At 32.6% G+C, this 18,305-nt stretch overlaps 1 protein-coding gene across 1 annotated transcript in view; it reads left to right on the forward strand.

The window, feature by feature from the left end:
• Positions 1 to 17,100, forward strand: part of LOC117169519 (probable ATP-dependent RNA helicase DDX55 homolog) — a 23,134-nt gene extending 6,034 nt beyond the window's left edge. The window contains exons 2-7 of the mRNA XM_033355938.1: positions 6,342 to 6,449; positions 6,816 to 7,088; positions 7,677 to 8,035; positions 8,221 to 8,418; positions 8,729 to 9,440; positions 16,923 to 17,100. Of these exons, the coding sequence (XP_033211829.1) occupies positions 6,342 to 6,449; positions 6,816 to 7,088; positions 7,677 to 8,035; positions 8,221 to 8,418; positions 8,729 to 9,440; positions 16,923 to 16,967 (1,695 nt within the window). The 3' untranslated portion in view covers positions 16,968 to 17,100. The remainder of the gene's footprint in view (positions 1 to 6,341; positions 6,450 to 6,815; positions 7,089 to 7,676; positions 8,036 to 8,220; positions 8,419 to 8,728; positions 9,441 to 16,922) is intronic.
• The last annotated feature ends 1,205 nt before the right edge of the window (positions 17,101 to 18,305 follow it).

Consider the following 18,305-nt stretch of genomic DNA (forward strand, 5'->3'; position numbering starts at 1 on the left):
GACATCCGGCTACGCCTTTCTTTGAGCCTCGTTATATATATATATATATATATATATATATTGCATTATGATTCTCTGTTCCCTTGGAGTTTCTAGTTTTAGGATTTCTTCTAATTCTCTTTGGATTAAGCCGCTTAGGCAAATAGCAATATCAGGATTGGAAATCTTAGGTTTCATTTAAATTAATACGCAATAATTATAATTCAAATGTAATATTAATAAAAGTTTTATTCAAGGAAAATAATTTTCTTTTCGAATTTGATATGAAAACTATTTCTTTAATTTCTCCTTTTGTAATGAAATGAAATTTGATTTTATGCAAAGACTGCTATTCATTTATGTAAATTTAACTATATGATTGATTACTTTTTTGTGTAGAGTAAGAAAGGTTTGTTGGACTAACACCATTTTTTAAAAATGTTTACGCAACGGAATATGGTTGGTAAATCGACTAATGATTATGGCTATCGGCTAGGTGTCTAGCTTTTTAGATCATCTTTTTAGTTATAAATTTTATTATTTTGTCGAAAATTTAAGAATTTGCTTAAAAGTTTCTCCTTTTCGGTTGCAAACGTAATTGTTTTGTAAAAAATGCATCTTATTGGGTTAAAAAGTCAACTCTTTTCGTAGAACATTAACCTTTTGTTTACAATTCATATTTTCTTTCTGATAAAATTCGACTGAGCTTTTTTTTTGGATGAACACTATTTTTTCTGAAAATTTGTCATTTTTATTTCAAAGTTAAACTTTTTTAGTATAAATATTGCATCTTTCTTGAATAAAACTACAACGGTTTTGTTGAAAATTTAACAATCTTGTTAAAAATTCATGCTTTTTGACTAAATATTCGACTCTGTAGCAGAAAGTTAACTTATTGTTTACAACTCTTATTTGAGTCTTGGAGAATGAACTAGAACTGGTTATAATTTAATATTTTGGTGTTAAAAAAACTGAAATTTTTTTTCTGGATGAACATTAAAATAAAATTTTTTTATACTAAAAATTCATCTGCTTTAAGAGAAATTTTATCTTTCTTGGACAAAAATGCAACTGTATAATTGAAAATTCTACTGCTTTGTTGAAAATTCAACTGTTTCATAGGAAATTTACTTTTTGTTTAAAATTTATATTTTCATGTTGAAAAGTCTCGTTTTTAATAAAAAATGCATTTGTTTTAGTACAAATTTTCATCTTTTTTGGATGAAGATTCAACTACAGTGAAACTCTTTTATACCGCCGATTTTGGGGCTGACCTTGAATGTAAATTAACTCATTGTAGCCCGCTCCGCTTTTGTTTGTTTACGATTGACTGCTCGGCTCCCGCGCAGTTCCTGTTATACCTACCTACGGGACGGCTTCAATTCTCGGAATAGCTCTAGAAGGGAGGGCTGTTAAAGTGTTTCACTGTATATGGTAGAGAATTGGACTATTTTTTTTTAAATAAATATTTTTGGTTCAAAAAATTTGTCGTTTTAGATTGAAAATTCAAATTTTTACGTGGAAACTTATTTTTTGTTACAAAATTCATATTTTGACCTTGAAAAGTCAACTGGAATTTTTTTAATGAAAAATCAACTATTTAAAAACTTGTTTTTTTTTACAAAAAAATGCAACTATTTGGTAGAGAAACCAACAATTTTGTCCAAAAGTAATCTTTTAGTTAAAAATTCGTCTTTTTGAATTGATAATTCAATTTTTGTCGTAGAAATTTATTTTTTGTTTAAAAATTCATATTTTGATCGTGAAAATTGAAAAGTAAACTGAAATCTTTCGTAACAGAAAATTCAACTATTTTTTTGAAAATGTATCTTTTTGATTTAAAAATTAATGTGTTTTAGTAGAAGTTTCATTTAAAAAAATTGGAAATTCAACTACACTTGGGTAAAAGTTTATACTTTTTAGTTGGGGGTTGATCGTTTTAGGTTTAAAGGTTTAACAACGTAGAAAAACTTTTATTTCTGTCATGAGTGAAAAATCTTTATTTGTTAGAAATTCGTAATTTTGGTTTACATTTCTTTGATAAATGTCATCTTTTTAAACTGTTTTAAAGTAGTATGTTAAAAATTTATTTATTTTCTTGAAAATACGTGCCCACAGAGTACTGTTTAGCACAGTTCTTATAGAGAGAGACACACCTGTGAATTGTGTGTGAATCTCATTTCGCTACTATAAAAAATAAATTTGAAGAAAACATAGAGATAATTATTTACAAAATAAAAAATGTCGTTCACTACACTCATGACTCGTATGTTATTTTATTATCTAAATAAAATTAATAATTTACATTTCATTTACAAATTACCTCGAAAATTAAAAGTAAATATAATTTCGTTATTAAATATTTTTACGATTTAAACGTAGCACATACGGTCTACACATCAGTCTTACCTTTTTTTAACTTCTTAATTAAATCCCTACCTAAGTGAACCACAAAACTTCCATTAACTAGGTTTTAAGGGCGGTGGGGGGAGGGGGTAGTTTCAACCAAGAGTCATAGCTGGTTAGCAACCTTCAGCAGCGTTGTATTAGATGGGAGTTAATATGATCTCATTTTCACATTCCCGACCCACAGTAGGAAAAAATAACATTTTAACAAATGAAAAAAACATTTCATTTGCCGACAAATATTGAGAGATCAAATTTTTTTTTTAAAGCTGTTAAGATTTATAAGATAGTTGTCGAGTCTGATTTTTCAATTAGGTTTTCAATTTTATATACATAAAGAAATAAGACGAAAAAATGGCCATTTTATCTATGTGACGTTCACAGTGCTCGTTAATAACAGGAAAAGTGTTGAAATCGCCTAAGTTTCATAAACTAATATTAACTAAAGATGTTTCAATATTATATATTAAACAACAAAATTTTTTATATACAAATTATTTATTGAAAAAATGTTTTCTATGACTTTCCATAATCATACGTTTTTCTATTTATATTGCAAGACATTTGAATGGAAATTATATATTAAAAAAAATTTATCTTAATATTATAATACTTCATATTATAAACAAATTTATTAACAAATACAGTAATCAGGCATTTTTCGATAGAAAAATTCTTTTTTTTTATGTAAATTTTTTAAATTCCGAACTTTATGATATTTGCCACAAAATTCATAATTTTTTTATTAATCTTATGATCTTTTAAACAAATGTAATAAACAAATTTGGGCATTTGCCGGAAGAAAAATTCGGTTTTTTAAAAGCCAGTCTTTTCAGATGGGAACTTGATGGGAATTTCAGCAACATTTATAATAAGTTGGTAAATTTTATTATTTCTTTGAACAAATTTGATGAACAAATGCATTCATCAGGCATTTGTCTACAGAAAAATTCTTTTTTTCTGTGTCAACAATTTTAATTAGGATATCGAAAAAAAAAAATTTCCATCTACAGATGCTCGAATAATGCATTTTTTTATTAAATTTGTTTTTAAAAAATAAAAAATTTATCAACCAATTATGAATTTCGCTGAAATCATCATGAAATTCCCAATTAAAAAGAATGAAATCGAAAAAAATTCCGTCCACAGATGCCCGAATAATGCATTTGTTTATTAAATTTGTTTTTAAAAATTATAAAATTTGTCAACTCAGCATGAATTTTTCTAAAATTATCATAAATTTCCAAATTGAAAAAATTGACCTAGAAAAAAAAGGAATATTTCTGTCGAAAAATGCCTGATTACTGCATTTGTACATTAAATTTGATTATAATATAAACAATTATAATCAGAAGAAACATTTTTTTACATAATATTGTTTTGATTCTAATTTGTTGCAATAGTACTTGAAAAAAGTGTATTTATGGAAAATCGTAGAAACATTTTTTTCAACAAATAATTTGTTGATAACAAATTTTTTTTGTATATTGTTTAATATTGGAATATCCTTAACTAAAGCTATTTTATGCAACTTAAGCGATGTCAACCATTTTTCTGTTATTGACGAGCACTGGGAACGTTAAATAGAAAAAAGGCCATTTTTTCGTCATATTTGTTTACTTATAAAAAAATTGAAAACCTAATTAAAAAATTATGCTGAACAACTCTCTTTGACATCTTATTATTTTTTTTCCAATTTTTTTTTTGTCGAAATCGGTGCAGATTTGTGGGCTGTACGTTATTCTGAACCAAAACAAGTCATTCGTAAAACATTCGTAAAAACCTGTTTCTCGGATTCAGGGGGTCTCAAAGCGTGGACATTTGACAAAAATGGGGGGGGGGGTCAAATTTTATACAAATCTAATACCTTCTCTTGATGAGAATGTAAATGTTAATTAATTTGTCATGAATAATGTTTTGTTAGTTCTGTTTTTTGTTCGAATCATGAAAAATAGCATTAAGAACATTTAAAAAAAGTAAATTTTTTGAAAACCCACATACGAGACGAATAGGAAAATTAAAAAACATAAGTTGTGATGAGAATGTGCCCACGCAGCGGGCTGATTTTTTATTGTTAATATAGTTATTCACGATTAAAACACAAAATACGCATGCTATCCAAAACTGATTGATAACAAATTTGTAGATCTTTTCAAAATGCACAATTTTTGTCTGGCTATCTTTTCACCTATCTTGCATAGTTTAACCGCAAGATGTAATTATTTATTTTCCATTATTGTTTTGTGCTGTTAACATTTGAATTATCGATTTTTCAAGAAAATTCAAAAAGTTGTTATGATAATCTTGTAGGGCATTGAACAAGCAATATTTTTCTTCACCTGACTTTTTTGCATATCGTGCGTTATTTGGCTTCAAATGTTGATTTTCGTGTATTTTGAAATTTTGTGAATGCTATAACTCTGGTAAATTTTGGTTTTATACAAAAAAGCCGTAAGGATAAATTGTTCGGATATTTTCAAAATACGCTCACTTTTCGAATTTTCATCCAACATGGTTGGCTAACGAACTTGGCCTTTATTTTAGGACACTAGAAGAGTATACGCGGACACATTTTCATCACTCGCTGGGCGCGCAGCTCGCAATACTGTATATCAAATATAATAAATTTTTTATGTAACTCTGCCTGGGATTGTTTATTAAAAAAATGCAAAATAAAGAGCAAATTGTAATTATCATGATTATTTTTATATTGGTTTCTTATTTTGCTTTAAATTGTATGCTAAGCTGCTCTGAATCATGTATCATTTCAATAAATGTATATCATTACAATTCATAATATGCATAAAGATTGAATCATAATAATTCTTATTTCCTTGTTTTTATAATTTTTTAATTTTTCTTGTTTTTTACGAATAAATAAAAACGACTGCGCATCTGCATAGGGTCTAGTACAGGAACCTATATAGGGTCCTATGTAGGAGCCTATGTCCTCTTTCGCCTTTTCTGTGCTTTTTCCAAAAAGTTAATTTTTTAATTTTTAATCGTATGTTTTACGATTAAAAGAAAATCTACTCGTCCTATCGAAAAATAATTAATAATAAATTTATAGATCTTTTTAGGCGAACAACTTTTGTCTGGTAATTTTAGTACATACCTTGTGTCGTTTTTTCAAAAAAATTTAATAATTTCATTTTTAATGTTGTTTTTTACGACTAAAAACAAAAACTACGCGTGCTATTGAAAAGTGATTCTTTATAAATTTGTAGTTCTTTTCAGGGGGCGCAATTTGAGCTTTTTCATTTTTTTCGTATCTTGCATAGTTTGACCAAAAAATGGAATTTTTGGGATTTTTCATTATTTTTGGTACGATCAAATTTTCAACATTTCGAATAAATGAAAAAAGCTATTATGATCATCTTGTAGGACTTTCAAAAATGAACGTTTTTCTTTTGATTTTTTTTCATATCATGCGTTGTTTGGTTTAAAATTTTCATTTTAGTTTTTTTTTTTGTTTGATTTTGAAAATGCTCTAACTCTGATAATTTTCTGTTTATAGAAAAAAGTCTTTATGATAAATTGTTTGGGTTTCTGTGTACTATGAATAATCGTCCATAAAATTTTAAAATCTTGAAAAAATGTGGTTTCCAAAATTTTGAAAACGCGCTCAATTTGTTATTTTTGATCCAAAATAGCTGGTTTACGAACTTGTTCTTTCATTTTAGGCCTTAAAAAAGTGTGCTAAAGCAGAATCCAATCTGATCAATTTTTCGAAAATTATCGTGCCTACAGAATACAGACTAAAGACAGATAGACAAACACCTTTGTCAAAATAGTTTTTTCTGACTCAGTGGGTCTCAAAACATGGAGATTTGATGAAACCCGACAAAGTGAAATTTTACATAAAACCAATACCTTCTCATTAGACCGAGAATGTAAAAAATAGTACCTTAGATTATTATTATTATTATTATTTATGAGAAATTTTGTTTCCATAGGCGGCTTGTATACCCTTTCTTTTGAAAGGAAAAGACGTTGCTGCAGAAGCTGTAACAGGTAGTGGCAAGACATTGGCTTTTTTAGTTCCAATGCTAGAAATGTTGCAGGTAACTGTAATAATTGATATTTCAGTTTATAATAAGAGGAGATGTTTCGGGTTTCAATTGTGTGCAAAACTACAAATCTTCCTGACGTTTTTTGAACATTGCAGTTCACTTCTTTTAGGTTAGTCCTGAAGAAGTTAGCCCTGAAATCCGAAACACCTCGTCTTATTATAATGAATCATCGTGAAAGCATTAAATTCGCAATTAAATTTATAACAATTTACATAATTTCAATATCCTCCAAAGAGACTAAAATTTTAAAATATATATCTACAGTCCCTTTTGTATAATTATGAAATTTTATATTTCACTTATTGTCAAATGCATGAATAAGAAATTTCTAATAATTTGATAATTCTATTACGACAGAAAAGATCAGAAAAATGGAAAATAGTGGAAATAGGCTCGATCATCATTTCCCCAACAAGAGAATTAGCAACGCAAATCAGCGATGTATTATCTGACTTTCTTAAAGAAATCCCGAGTCTGAAACAAATTCTTCTTGTAGGAGGTACCACTGTCAAAGAAGACGTAGAAAGTCTAAAAAAAGGCGCAAACATTATCATTTGTACTCCCGGGAGGTTAGAAGATTTACTAACGCATTGCAAAGAAGTGAATCTAGTTGCGAGTGTAAAGTCTTTGGTAGGAGAAAATTGTTTTTCATGCGCATATAAGTAGGAGAAATTTGGGTAGTAACGGCCAGTCTAACTTGGCTATAGGAAGTCGAACTTTGAAATCTGAGTTTGAAATATATTACAAAGAAATGAGTAATACGTTTTCTGTTGAAAATTTGAGACCCGCTAACTGCATTAATTTACAATAAATTCAGTTTAAATTTTAGTTTAATTACAGATAACGTAACCCAAAACATGATGCATGTATTTAAATTAAAACCAGTGTTAAAAAATGTACGTGACCGAAAATGTTTCATGACATAATCCAAATTGAATGAGATAAATGTCTTATTTTCTAAAGCATGAATCTTGAAACATATTTATTAAATATATTTTCTTTTAAACTGAAGAAAGATATTAATCCATACTTGTAAATGCACAGTTTGGGGCAACAATTCAAGAATACAGATGATCTAATCACAGTAGAATGTACCATTTATTTGAAACTATATGTGGCCGGGGCTATTCGACTTTTTCCTGAAAACTGCACTTGAAATTACGTTTTTACCAATATTATTCTTTATACGTAAAATTTAAAATTTGTCTTCCATTACAGGAATTGCTTGTCCTTGATGAAGCTGATAGGCTTCTCGACTTGGGATTCTCAGTTACCATAAATACTATACTGAGTTTTCTACCACGGCTCAGAAGAACTGGATTGTTCTCTGCCACTCAAACGAAAGAACTACAACAATTGATTAGAGCCGGCTTGAGAAATCCAACCTTTGTGACTGTGAAAGAAAAAGCGAGTATATCTACTCCTGCAAATCTGAGCAACAATTACGCAATTGTCAGTTCGGAAGATAAACTCGGAACTGTGGTGGAATTCATCAAGAAAGAAGGGTTCAACAAGAAGTATATGCTTTTCTTCTCCACTTGTGCGTGTGTCGACTATTTCAGCAATGTTCTCAAAACGTAAGTTATTCTGACTAAATTTTTTACAAGAACAAAATACAAAAAAAACAATTTTGCTTATTATTCTGATGCATGTTTTAAATAAATAGTTGGCGGTATTTAAATTTAGATTTCAAAATCTTGATGCTTTTAGAAATACATAATTTAAATAAAGTATTCTTTTTTGTTTTTCTATTAATTTGTAGACTTATGCCCATCTTCAAAATTTTGGCACTGCACGGGAAAATGAAGAGCAAAAGATACAAAATCTTTGAAGAGTTTCGTAAAATTGAAAATGGCTTGCTAGTATGCACTGATCTAATGGCTCGAGGAATCGATATACCGGAAGTCGATTGGGTTTTACAGTATGATCCACCCTCCACAGCAAGTAGTTTTGTACACAGGTAAAATATTTTTATTTTTCTTGAATTAAAACCTAATTCTAAAATTATTCATTAACTGTTTGATAAACAGTAATACAGTGAAGCCTTTCAATAGCCCTCCCTTCAATAGCCCTTTCGGCAATGACGCCGCGCCGCAGGTAGGTGTAACAGTAGTTGCGCGGGAAGCGTGGGGCTGCGGTTATCACACAGGCGAGCATTCAAGCGTGAGCAAAAAAAAGCGGGTTATAATGAGTTAGTTCCCTCCCACCGTCAACCCAAAAATCGACGCTATAGAAGAGTTTCACTGTAATATAACTGAAACCTTTTTCAGATGTGGAAGAACTGCACGAATAGGAAACGAAGGAAATGCACTTCTATTCCTTCTTCAATCGGAAGACGCCTACATACACTTCATTAAAAGAAATCAGAAAGTAGATCTAAAAGAAATAAAATTAGAAGTTTCTTCCTCGTTCGCAGGACAATGTTTAAAGTCAATGAGAATTATGCAGCAAAGTGATAGACTAATGTTCGATAAAGCTAACCGTGCTTTCGTTTCGTATATACAATCTTATCAAAAACACGAGTGCAGACTCATCCTACAGCTGAAAGATCTGGATTTAGGGAAAGTTGCGATGAGCTTTGGCTTGCTAAAGATGCCTCGTATGCCGGAATTAAAAGATCAGGATATCTCGTCCTTCCGTCAAGATGATGTGAATATAAACACAATAACTTACAAAGATAAACAGAAGGAAGCGAGCAGACTCGAAAAACTGAAAGTCTTTAAAGCAACGGGTGTTTGGCCCAGTAAGAAAAATCGGAAAATGAAAAACACGGAGTCCTGGTCGGAGGTTAAGAAAATGAAATTGGAACGACAGGAAAAAAAGAAATTTAAAAGGGAAAAGAAGAAAAAGAAGGCAGAATTGCGAGGGGCATCTAAACCTGTTAAAAAGAAGCGGAAATCGAAGCCCAGTGAAGAAGACTTGGCAGATCTGGCGGATTTGGCTAAAGATATAGCGCTGATTAAGAAATTCAAGAAGAAAAAGGTAAATATACTGTTTAAAATATAAATACGATTTAAGGGTAGCCATTAACCAGGGATGGTCAGATGAAATGTGCAAATTTGGAACTTTTGGTATAATATCAATCATTCTAAACAATACAAATGAATATTCAATTTTTAACGCTTCTAATTTGTAAACATTCAATATAGAAGCTTTAAAATAAAAGGCTCAGTTTTGAATGATTAGTAAATAAAATTTTTAAGTTAAAAAGTGAATAAAAACTCGTAAAGGGTGCGTTGAATGAAGAATAAAAAGAGGCAGATATCAAGACCCGATATATCCAATAAGTGGAAAAAATCGTAAACTTTGATCCGTATACTCTTGCAGATATAGATTTTAGTGAAAATGTGAGTTCAGTGCCCTTGGTTACTATGCGTTACTATAATGGATATAGGGCTGTCATGCGTCCCTCTTTAGAAGGATTTCTCCTTTTTAGTCTCCCCCTTCGTCCATTCCACAATTCAAATGTCCTTTTGTTTAGCCATAATAGGAATTTTCCTTTAATTTTTTTAAATTTCTTTTCTTATGAATGAATTGTTCAGAACAACATAAAAATGCCTTAATTATTTGAGTTTTCTTTTTAGAGGCGTATGTTTTTGCAGACATGGTCGCCCTAGTTGATATAATAGTGTCATATTTTATTCAGTTTCACAGTTTTTACACCGGAAAACAAGTGAAAGCGTATAAAAGTTAGGAAGCTTATAAATGTTTTGAAACTGGTTTTGTGGTAAAAGTGGAGTTCAAGCAGTTCAATGGTACTTTCCTGCTTTAGACTATGGTTAGTGTAACAATACAGTATTTTTAGTTTCAAGTTTGTATTTTTAGTTATGACTTATTATTTTCTATGAGTGTAAACATTGACATTAAGTAATATTCTTAAGAAGAATTGCATTCTTTTCAGTTTAAGTTATCAAATTCCATTGGTGGTTTAAAATATGATGGCAGTTTATTGAGATTTTGAGGTTAGGAGCAGTATGGCAAGATCGATCTGCTCGCAGAATAAAAAAAACTTAAGTAATATTAAAAAATGATTAAGATTGCATTATTACTTCCCACATTAACGTAATTAAGTGGTATATTTACAAAAATCTATAAAAATTATTTTTTTCTATGACAAATTACGAAAATGTACGGCTCAAAAAACTTTGAGAAAATAAATAATAAAAATAAACACATATTGTTAATTTAAGGTAGTCCGGCTATTGGATTGATCAGATGAAAAATCATTAAACATGGGATCTTGTGGAGAAGCCTCTCGCGGGCTCCAAAATTTGTTCATTTTGGCTTTAAAACACGTTGAATATTGTTAGGAAAACTTTTTTTTAGAGAGAAAATATAATGCAAAATTTAAATTACTGCTCATTTATACTTGCTTCCAGGGTATTTGAGCTTAATTTTAGCAAAATGTAGCGTAGAATCAAAAATGTAGCTAGAATCGAGTCAAATCAACATTTAAATTTACATTTTATTATTATTTAAAAAACATTTTATCTATATTGTTCAGCATAAAAATTTGTTACTTAATTTAGTAATTCATATCCTGGCAAAATTTTGTATTTAATTCTAAATTTCAGAAAAAAATAATGGACGTAGCTTTGACTAGCTTTCCCAGTAGCCGGACTACTTTAAGGATGTAAGAGCACGTGATACTTCGTCGTGTGGTCAATCGGGTACAGGTCCCCCCGGTTTTTTTTCCATAAAAATGAAAATGTTTAAAAGCTGAATTCGGAGATGCTATAAAATATCATAACGCAGGTCCCCGGACTCTTTTTTTGAGGAATAATAACAAAAAAATTGTATTTTGCTAAATAAAAATTTTATGCATGTTCATTATTTTGAGGTTACGTCGTTTTTCATCTCTGCCTTACGTATTTGCATTAAAGTGAGAAAGAAGAATGCAATCTTACAACTTTTTAATGATATCACTTGAGTATTTTAACCTTTCAGCGGGCGCGCCCTGTAATTCCCCATGAGCGAGCGCTTGTCGTAAATTTTACGACATTCGGGTTTATCCAAGTTAACGAAAGAATTCCAAAGTTTTTCTATGTGAAACAGCCACAACATTTTAAAACTGATAACAAAAGCCTCGGATCACCTTCCTCAAGCCCCAATTTATGCTCTAAGCCTATCAATAATATCGAACAACCCCTCAAATTCAACCCTATTACTTTTAAAGAAACAATTCCAAAGTGTGGCCATGTAAAACAGACATAAAAATTTTTATGTCTGTTTTTTATTTTCTCTATGCTTTGTTCCCAAACCATCAATAATATTCGGTAACCCCTTAAAATTCACCCCCATCACTTTTAACGAAACAATTCCAAAATGTCGTCATGTAAAACAGCTGTAAAATTTTCAAATAAAAAATAGTCACAAGGGCCACCTTTACAAATCCCCATATTATGTTTCCAACCTTACAATAATATTCGGTAATCCCCAAAAACAAGCCCTAATTTATTTAGCATACTCGTTCGTCATGTTGGATCCGCCATTTTGTTTTCTCAATTTTTGATATCGGATTCGTAATCAGGGACCCCAAAAATACCCGAGTAACATAATTTGGCCCATTTTATACTTTTGGCCAGCCTTTCGCGATTCGGTTCCACTGTGGAATGACATAAATGTGGAAAAAATCAGAGAACATAGTACAGGATACGTAATATAATTACACGTAAAGACGCGTATAACAAACAATTCTTTGCAAAATCGTCTGCCTAGAGTTTAGAAAGAGACTGATCATACAATCTGACAAGCTGACAATCAAGCAGAATATTGTTGACAAAATGCGAGAATTATCTGATGCAAGAAGGAGAATACAAAAGAGAGAGATGGATCAGGGAGGATCAACATCTGAGGTGGAATGTTCATCAATCACTGTCGAAAAGGTGAAAAAGCACTTAGGGGACGAAGAACTTTTCCGCTGCAGGACCAGATGGTATCAAGATCTTCTGGTGAAAGAAGTTTACTTCTACACACCAACATCTGGCCCTCATATTCACTTCATATTTAAAGTCGGAATCGCCTATTCCGCAGTTGCAGGTGTAAGGACGCACTAAGCTCCTACCTAGGAAAGTAAACTTGTCCAAACCAGAGAATTCAGGCCAATAACTTGTTTGAACACACTGTATAAGATCTTTACAGCTGTTATAAACAACAGGATTGTTTAAATAATTGCGCCTGCGTGGAGAGAGATGTACGAACAGCGTGGCTAAAAAAAGGTGTAGCAGGCTGCCGAGAAAACCTGGTAATGTGCCAGGTGCGTATTCAAAGACGCATCTGTCCATCAGAGCGTCATGTAAATAGTCTGGATTTACTATCGGTAAGCTTTCCATTCAACCTCTTATAGACTTATCATTTATCTGTTGGAAAGCTTCAAGGTTCATCTACACATAGTGTGATGCATAGGGAGATTGATGTCCCTTTGGGAAACTAGGTTTACTATCATATCTGGAAAATATCGTGTAACAACGAACATCGTCACCTTAAACATGGTCACCCATGTATTTTACATGGATGATCTAAAGATCTAAGATTCTGGTAAAAGCAAACTTCAGAGAGCTTTAAATATCATCAAGAAATGCACAGGAGAGGTTGGTATGGACTTTGGATTGGACTAGTGTACCAAAGTTCATCTGAAGAAAGTAAAGATTATTGGCGTTCCCAATGACCCTGAGGTTGTGGATATAAGTATTATTGGAGACTTTAACACTGGAGAGACCTATACATATCTGGACGGCCATATCAGTGAAGGAGTCTCTCCGAAGTACATAAAAACATCTTCTTAAACAGATTTGATCTTCAAATCTGTCGTTGTCGAACAAGGTATCTGCGACTAACATGCTTGTCATCCGGATTCTACTCTACTCGTTTGGGGTGTTTCGATGGACGAAGAACAAGCTTACGGCCATTGAGATCGCCACACGTAAGATCATGCATATGCATAAGAGCTTGCGTCTTAATTGGTTTGTTCCGCGATTATACATATCACGCCGTCAAGGCGAATGCGGACTTCTGAATCTCCAATGTCTTCATACCGAATTGTTTTAAGTACAGCTTACATCATTGCAAATGGCAAAAATCCTTTCCTAAAAATAGTCAAGAATCACGAATCCTTTACAGAGTCGTGGAACAAGCGGCCGAGAACCTTGGCCGGAATTTTAACATCTGAAGTGAGGAAAGTGCATTACTCCATCTAAATGGTTCTTTTCTAAAAGCCGAAGTAAAGAAAGCAGAGTTTGAAAAATTCCGACAAGAGCTACTTGACAAGAAAATGCACGCAAACTTTTACAGAAATGTAGAACAATCCTAGTCAAAGGAGCAAACCTTTGCTTCTCTAAAATCATCCGGGCTTAATTCAGGTACAGAGGGTTTCATTTTTGCGTGCCAGGTAGTTATAAGTTTCACCTCAGTGTACCGCATCCTAATATCACTTATAGAATATTCAAATATTACTGTGATGTTTTCTACATTAATAATTTTAAACTCAGAATTAACCGTAGTCGTTTGTTTCTCTCTCACAATGCACCACATAAGCAGCGCTGCCAATATCAACACAACTCATTGCCAACATAAACCTAAAAAAAACCGCGCTAAAATTTGAAACGATTATCGCTTTATTATCATCTTTATCTCTATTGCGGCGTTGTCCGTGACCCTATCCAGACGAGCGCTCCGTGGAAGATAGAGTCAATTGTCCAAAACGAGAAGTGCCAAATTTTCTGTATTTACAATTTGCAAACTGCCGTCTCCGCTGCACACTCGAAGCTTGACATCTTTCTCTAACCCTTAGAGAAACAAACTGTATTCGTGATCGAATTCTCGGCTCCGAACGACTAAAACATAGCTGCTAAGGAGAAGGATAAGGAGGAGAGATATCAAGATATCAAAAGGCTGCTGCAACGAATGTACCCGAAATGTTCGGTTAAAGTAATTGTTCTTGTAATCAGTGCTCTCGTAGGTACAAATCTATCACTGCTTCGTAACCTTAAAGTCATGCCGGCGTGTGAAAAATATGCCAAGGCACTTGCGAGATGGATGCAGAAAGCTGTCATCCTTGGATCGATTAATTTCATCGTGGCCTGTGACCACCCTTTTCACGGTCGTAAGACGTGGCCATAGGTGTGATTTACCGCGGTTGTACAGTCTTGTACTATGTTGAGCCATTGCAGCCAAAACAAACCGACAACAGAAAAAGAGAGCTTTGTGGAGATTTTTCTGAAGAATCCGACCTCTGAACTTCGTATGCATCATGCAGCAAGAACTTTGGCGGATGCAAAACATAAAACAAAACCAACCATTGATCATAAGACCAAAAAACGAATGCACACACTCACTGTGTGATTGACTACATAATATCTGGCAGGAATGTTGCAGCCATGGTTCGGCAGTTCGCACACGAACTGCTGAACCGTCATCACACACAACAAGTCAAAGCTGCTGACCATTAGGCAGCATATTGTTAATAGAATATGGGTACTATCTGACGATAGGAGAAGTTTAGAGTGAAGAGGGAGGCGAGTCAGAGAAAATTAACAACTTTTCTCTGACTCATCTTGACTCTTCCAAAACCCTCCAGTTACTGTCGACCACCCGTCCAAACCAGAAGAGGTCGAGGCATTTTGGAGAGAAGTCTTTGAAGTGTATTTACTGAAAGAAAACTCAAAGAACATAAATAACTTCAAGGAGCTGTGCAGGGGCCTCATTACACCTGAGGAGGTATGCCCACCTATCACTACCGAGGAGATAAAAAATGTATTAAAAGGCATGAGCTACTCCTCACCGGGACCTGATTACAGAGTGGTTGATGTAAAGACAAAGAGTGCTCCTCCCGAAGATGGGCAACTTGTCTGACCCACAGATTTACAGGCCATTAGCTTATCTGAATACGCTGTTGATACACTCGGCCTTGACTTCAATATCAGGAGTGAGCAAAAATGCATAAAATCTTTCCATCTCGAGTAATCACTTCTCAAAGCCCGGATTAAGAAAGCACAGGAGAAAAACTTGCGTGAACAGCTCATCGACAAGAAGATGCACGGTATCTTGCACAAAAATGTGGAGGGTTAGTCGATGTCGTGAGTTAACGTTTGCTTTCCTAAAATCACCCGGATAGAAGTGGGGCCCGGAGGGTTTCAGTTTGGCATGTCAAGACGGTGTCTTTTCCACCTTTGAGGTTATGTGTGTTACGATTCTCCCCAGCGTTACTTCCAAATTACAGAATATTTATGGCCGAAAACTTGGGACAAGCAAAAAACATGTCCCGGTACTAACATTGTTTCTAGACAATTAAAAAAGTTGATTTCATAAATCATTTCTAAATGGCTACCGACAGCATCGGTACGACATTGACCTGCATTATCGGAATGGCCAGTTTCAAACGAGAGAAAATACTGTGCACTTTCAATTACAAAGAACAAGAACAAAAATAACTTAAATACTATTTTGGAGTTGAATTAAAAAATTTGGTTTGTTTTGGCGTATCTCATTCCATTTACGGGATTCGTTATATTTATTCCAATTTTAAACATTTAAGAAAAAAGTTATATATCTGAAATAATCGAAACCCGTAGATTCTGAATTATTATGTTTTAGGCTATTAACTTTGAAATTTAAAAAATCTATTTCTAAATTTTAATCCGAAGGCTTAACAAAGGACCCTTAGTGAGTGTCGGCTATTCTATTGATATAGGCTCTCTGCTTGTTATTTATGATCGAATTCTTATTTCAATTTCGGAAAGGACGAATTTTAAAGCCTTCAGACCATTTAAATAAGCTACCTGGACCTTTAAAAATATCTACCTGAGTGCCTGCGGAGAACTTCTCTGAAGCTTTTTACATCCTGAGAATCTTTAATTAATATTCTGAGTTTTCTGTCGGTAGGGAAGCTACTCAACAAACTTTGGAAACGAAACTACGGGACTTATGTTTAAATTCGCTTTCCGACATGTAGGATCTGCCATTTTCAATTATTAAAATTCCGAAAATTAACTCCAGATTCGTGATCAGCGACCCAAGAAGCAATTTGAAATTTTGACTTTAGATTCGTAATCAACGACCCAAAAACTTCCAAAACAACATTTTGAAGCCACAGGACTTATTTTTTAACTTGTTGTCCGCCATTTTGGATCCGTCATTTTGAATTTTCGAACTGTAAAAAGGCTGTATTTTGTAACAGTGCTTATTTATAAAATCCATTTTTGTTAAAAATCAAAATCTTTTCAAGTTTTCTTATTGCCAAGTAAAGTATTAAAATACTTTTAACTTGATTTTTGTTCTTGCAGTTGGTAAAAACAATTTGACCTTATCACAAAGGGTTAAACCTTGAGTTTTTAAATGCCATTAACCAAGAAAACTCCGAAAATGGTTCGGATTTTTATTCATAAACTTATTAGCCACCCTGGTTTTTTAAATTTATTTTTTATAGTTTTAATGTACTATATAAATTGTTTTTATGATTTGTTTCAGATAAGTGAAAAAGAATTTGATTCTGCATTTGGAATCGATTCATGAAAAATATGTAAATATTCATAGACTTTTTTGTATTCTTAGCTTTATCTGTTTCTACAGATTAATTTTTTTCATGCTAATTAACAATGTTCACCAATAAGACTTTAATAAAAGCAATGTAAATAGTTTAATTATGAACATTGAAGGAGCGTCACTTTTAATGAAAGGCTTTCTTGATTTTGTACATTTCTGTTCAATGTGGACTTTGTGGAATAATCTTAATATCTGAAAAAATTATTGTAACCGATTATTTTCAGGTAAAAAATTCTTCAATATTGTATGGTAACAAAATTTTCAATCTACACCAAACTCTCACTTTCAGTCCAGTGTCGGGGGTTGTCTTCAAATAGCCTTGGACTGATTTCGGGGAGATCGAAACGTAAACAGTGAGGACCGCCTGTCGCAACCCCTCTCGCCCTGCTCCCCCGAGAAACTGCATGAGCCAGCAGTTCTAAGAAGGCTGAGAACGGGGTGACTGAAAGCGAGAGTTTGGTGTATACAAATTTTTGATCTAACAATAGGGGGAATCGCGTTTGCCATTACTTTGAAATGATTAAAGGCGATTTTGTATGTATTTATTAGGTTGGAAATGTTGTTGGACTTTTTATTATATTTTGCGTTGTCTAGCTATTAATTTTAATTTCTAAACATTGCTTTTCCTTTCAACGAAAAGATACAAGGCGTTTTTGTAGTCTTTTTTAAGCTAGCTGTTTTATTTACAGAATTTTTTTTCGTATCTCGCTTGATTTAGTTGTAAATAATTCAAATTTTCTATTTTCTTAGTTTTACTTTCCATGGCTGAATCTATGAATAATAGTTTAGGGGTCTAGGTGCAAAAGGGAATAACCAACAAAAATTAAATTTTATATAGCGGCGGAAAAACGTTCGCATTTGCAAAAAAAAATCTGCAGTACTCGCTAAAATCAAAATTGGATTGTTCTGGAAGTCCGTCATACGCTCACCTAGTCATAAGTAGTGTATAAAACCCCCACTAAACTCTACTTTTTACAGGCAACCGCCTAGTAGCTGTTTTTTAGTCTTGCTTTCAATATACTCAGATTTTATCAACCAAACATCGATTTTATATATGACCTAATGTACAGATACTCCCTTTCGTACCTTGGGACCTCTGCAGTTAGTCCCGAGCTTGACTTTGTTAAATAATTATTCATAACTATAAACAAATTAAATGTTTCTGAAACGGCTACGTATTGAGGACATCCGTTTTTATTAGAAAATGCAAATAAACACATTTAAAAAAAAAGTTGGTTACTCCCTTTTGTACCTAGACCCCTTAGTTATATAATGCTGACTATCGAACTTGAACCCTCTTATTGGGTC

The sequence above is a fragment of the Belonocnema kinseyi genome, chromosome 3 (assembly GCF_010883055.1).
Source record: "Belonocnema kinseyi isolate 2016_QV_RU_SX_M_011 chromosome 3, B_treatae_v1, whole genome shotgun sequence".
Lineage (NCBI taxonomy): Eukaryota > Metazoa > Arthropoda > Insecta > Hymenoptera > Cynipidae > Belonocnema > Belonocnema kinseyi.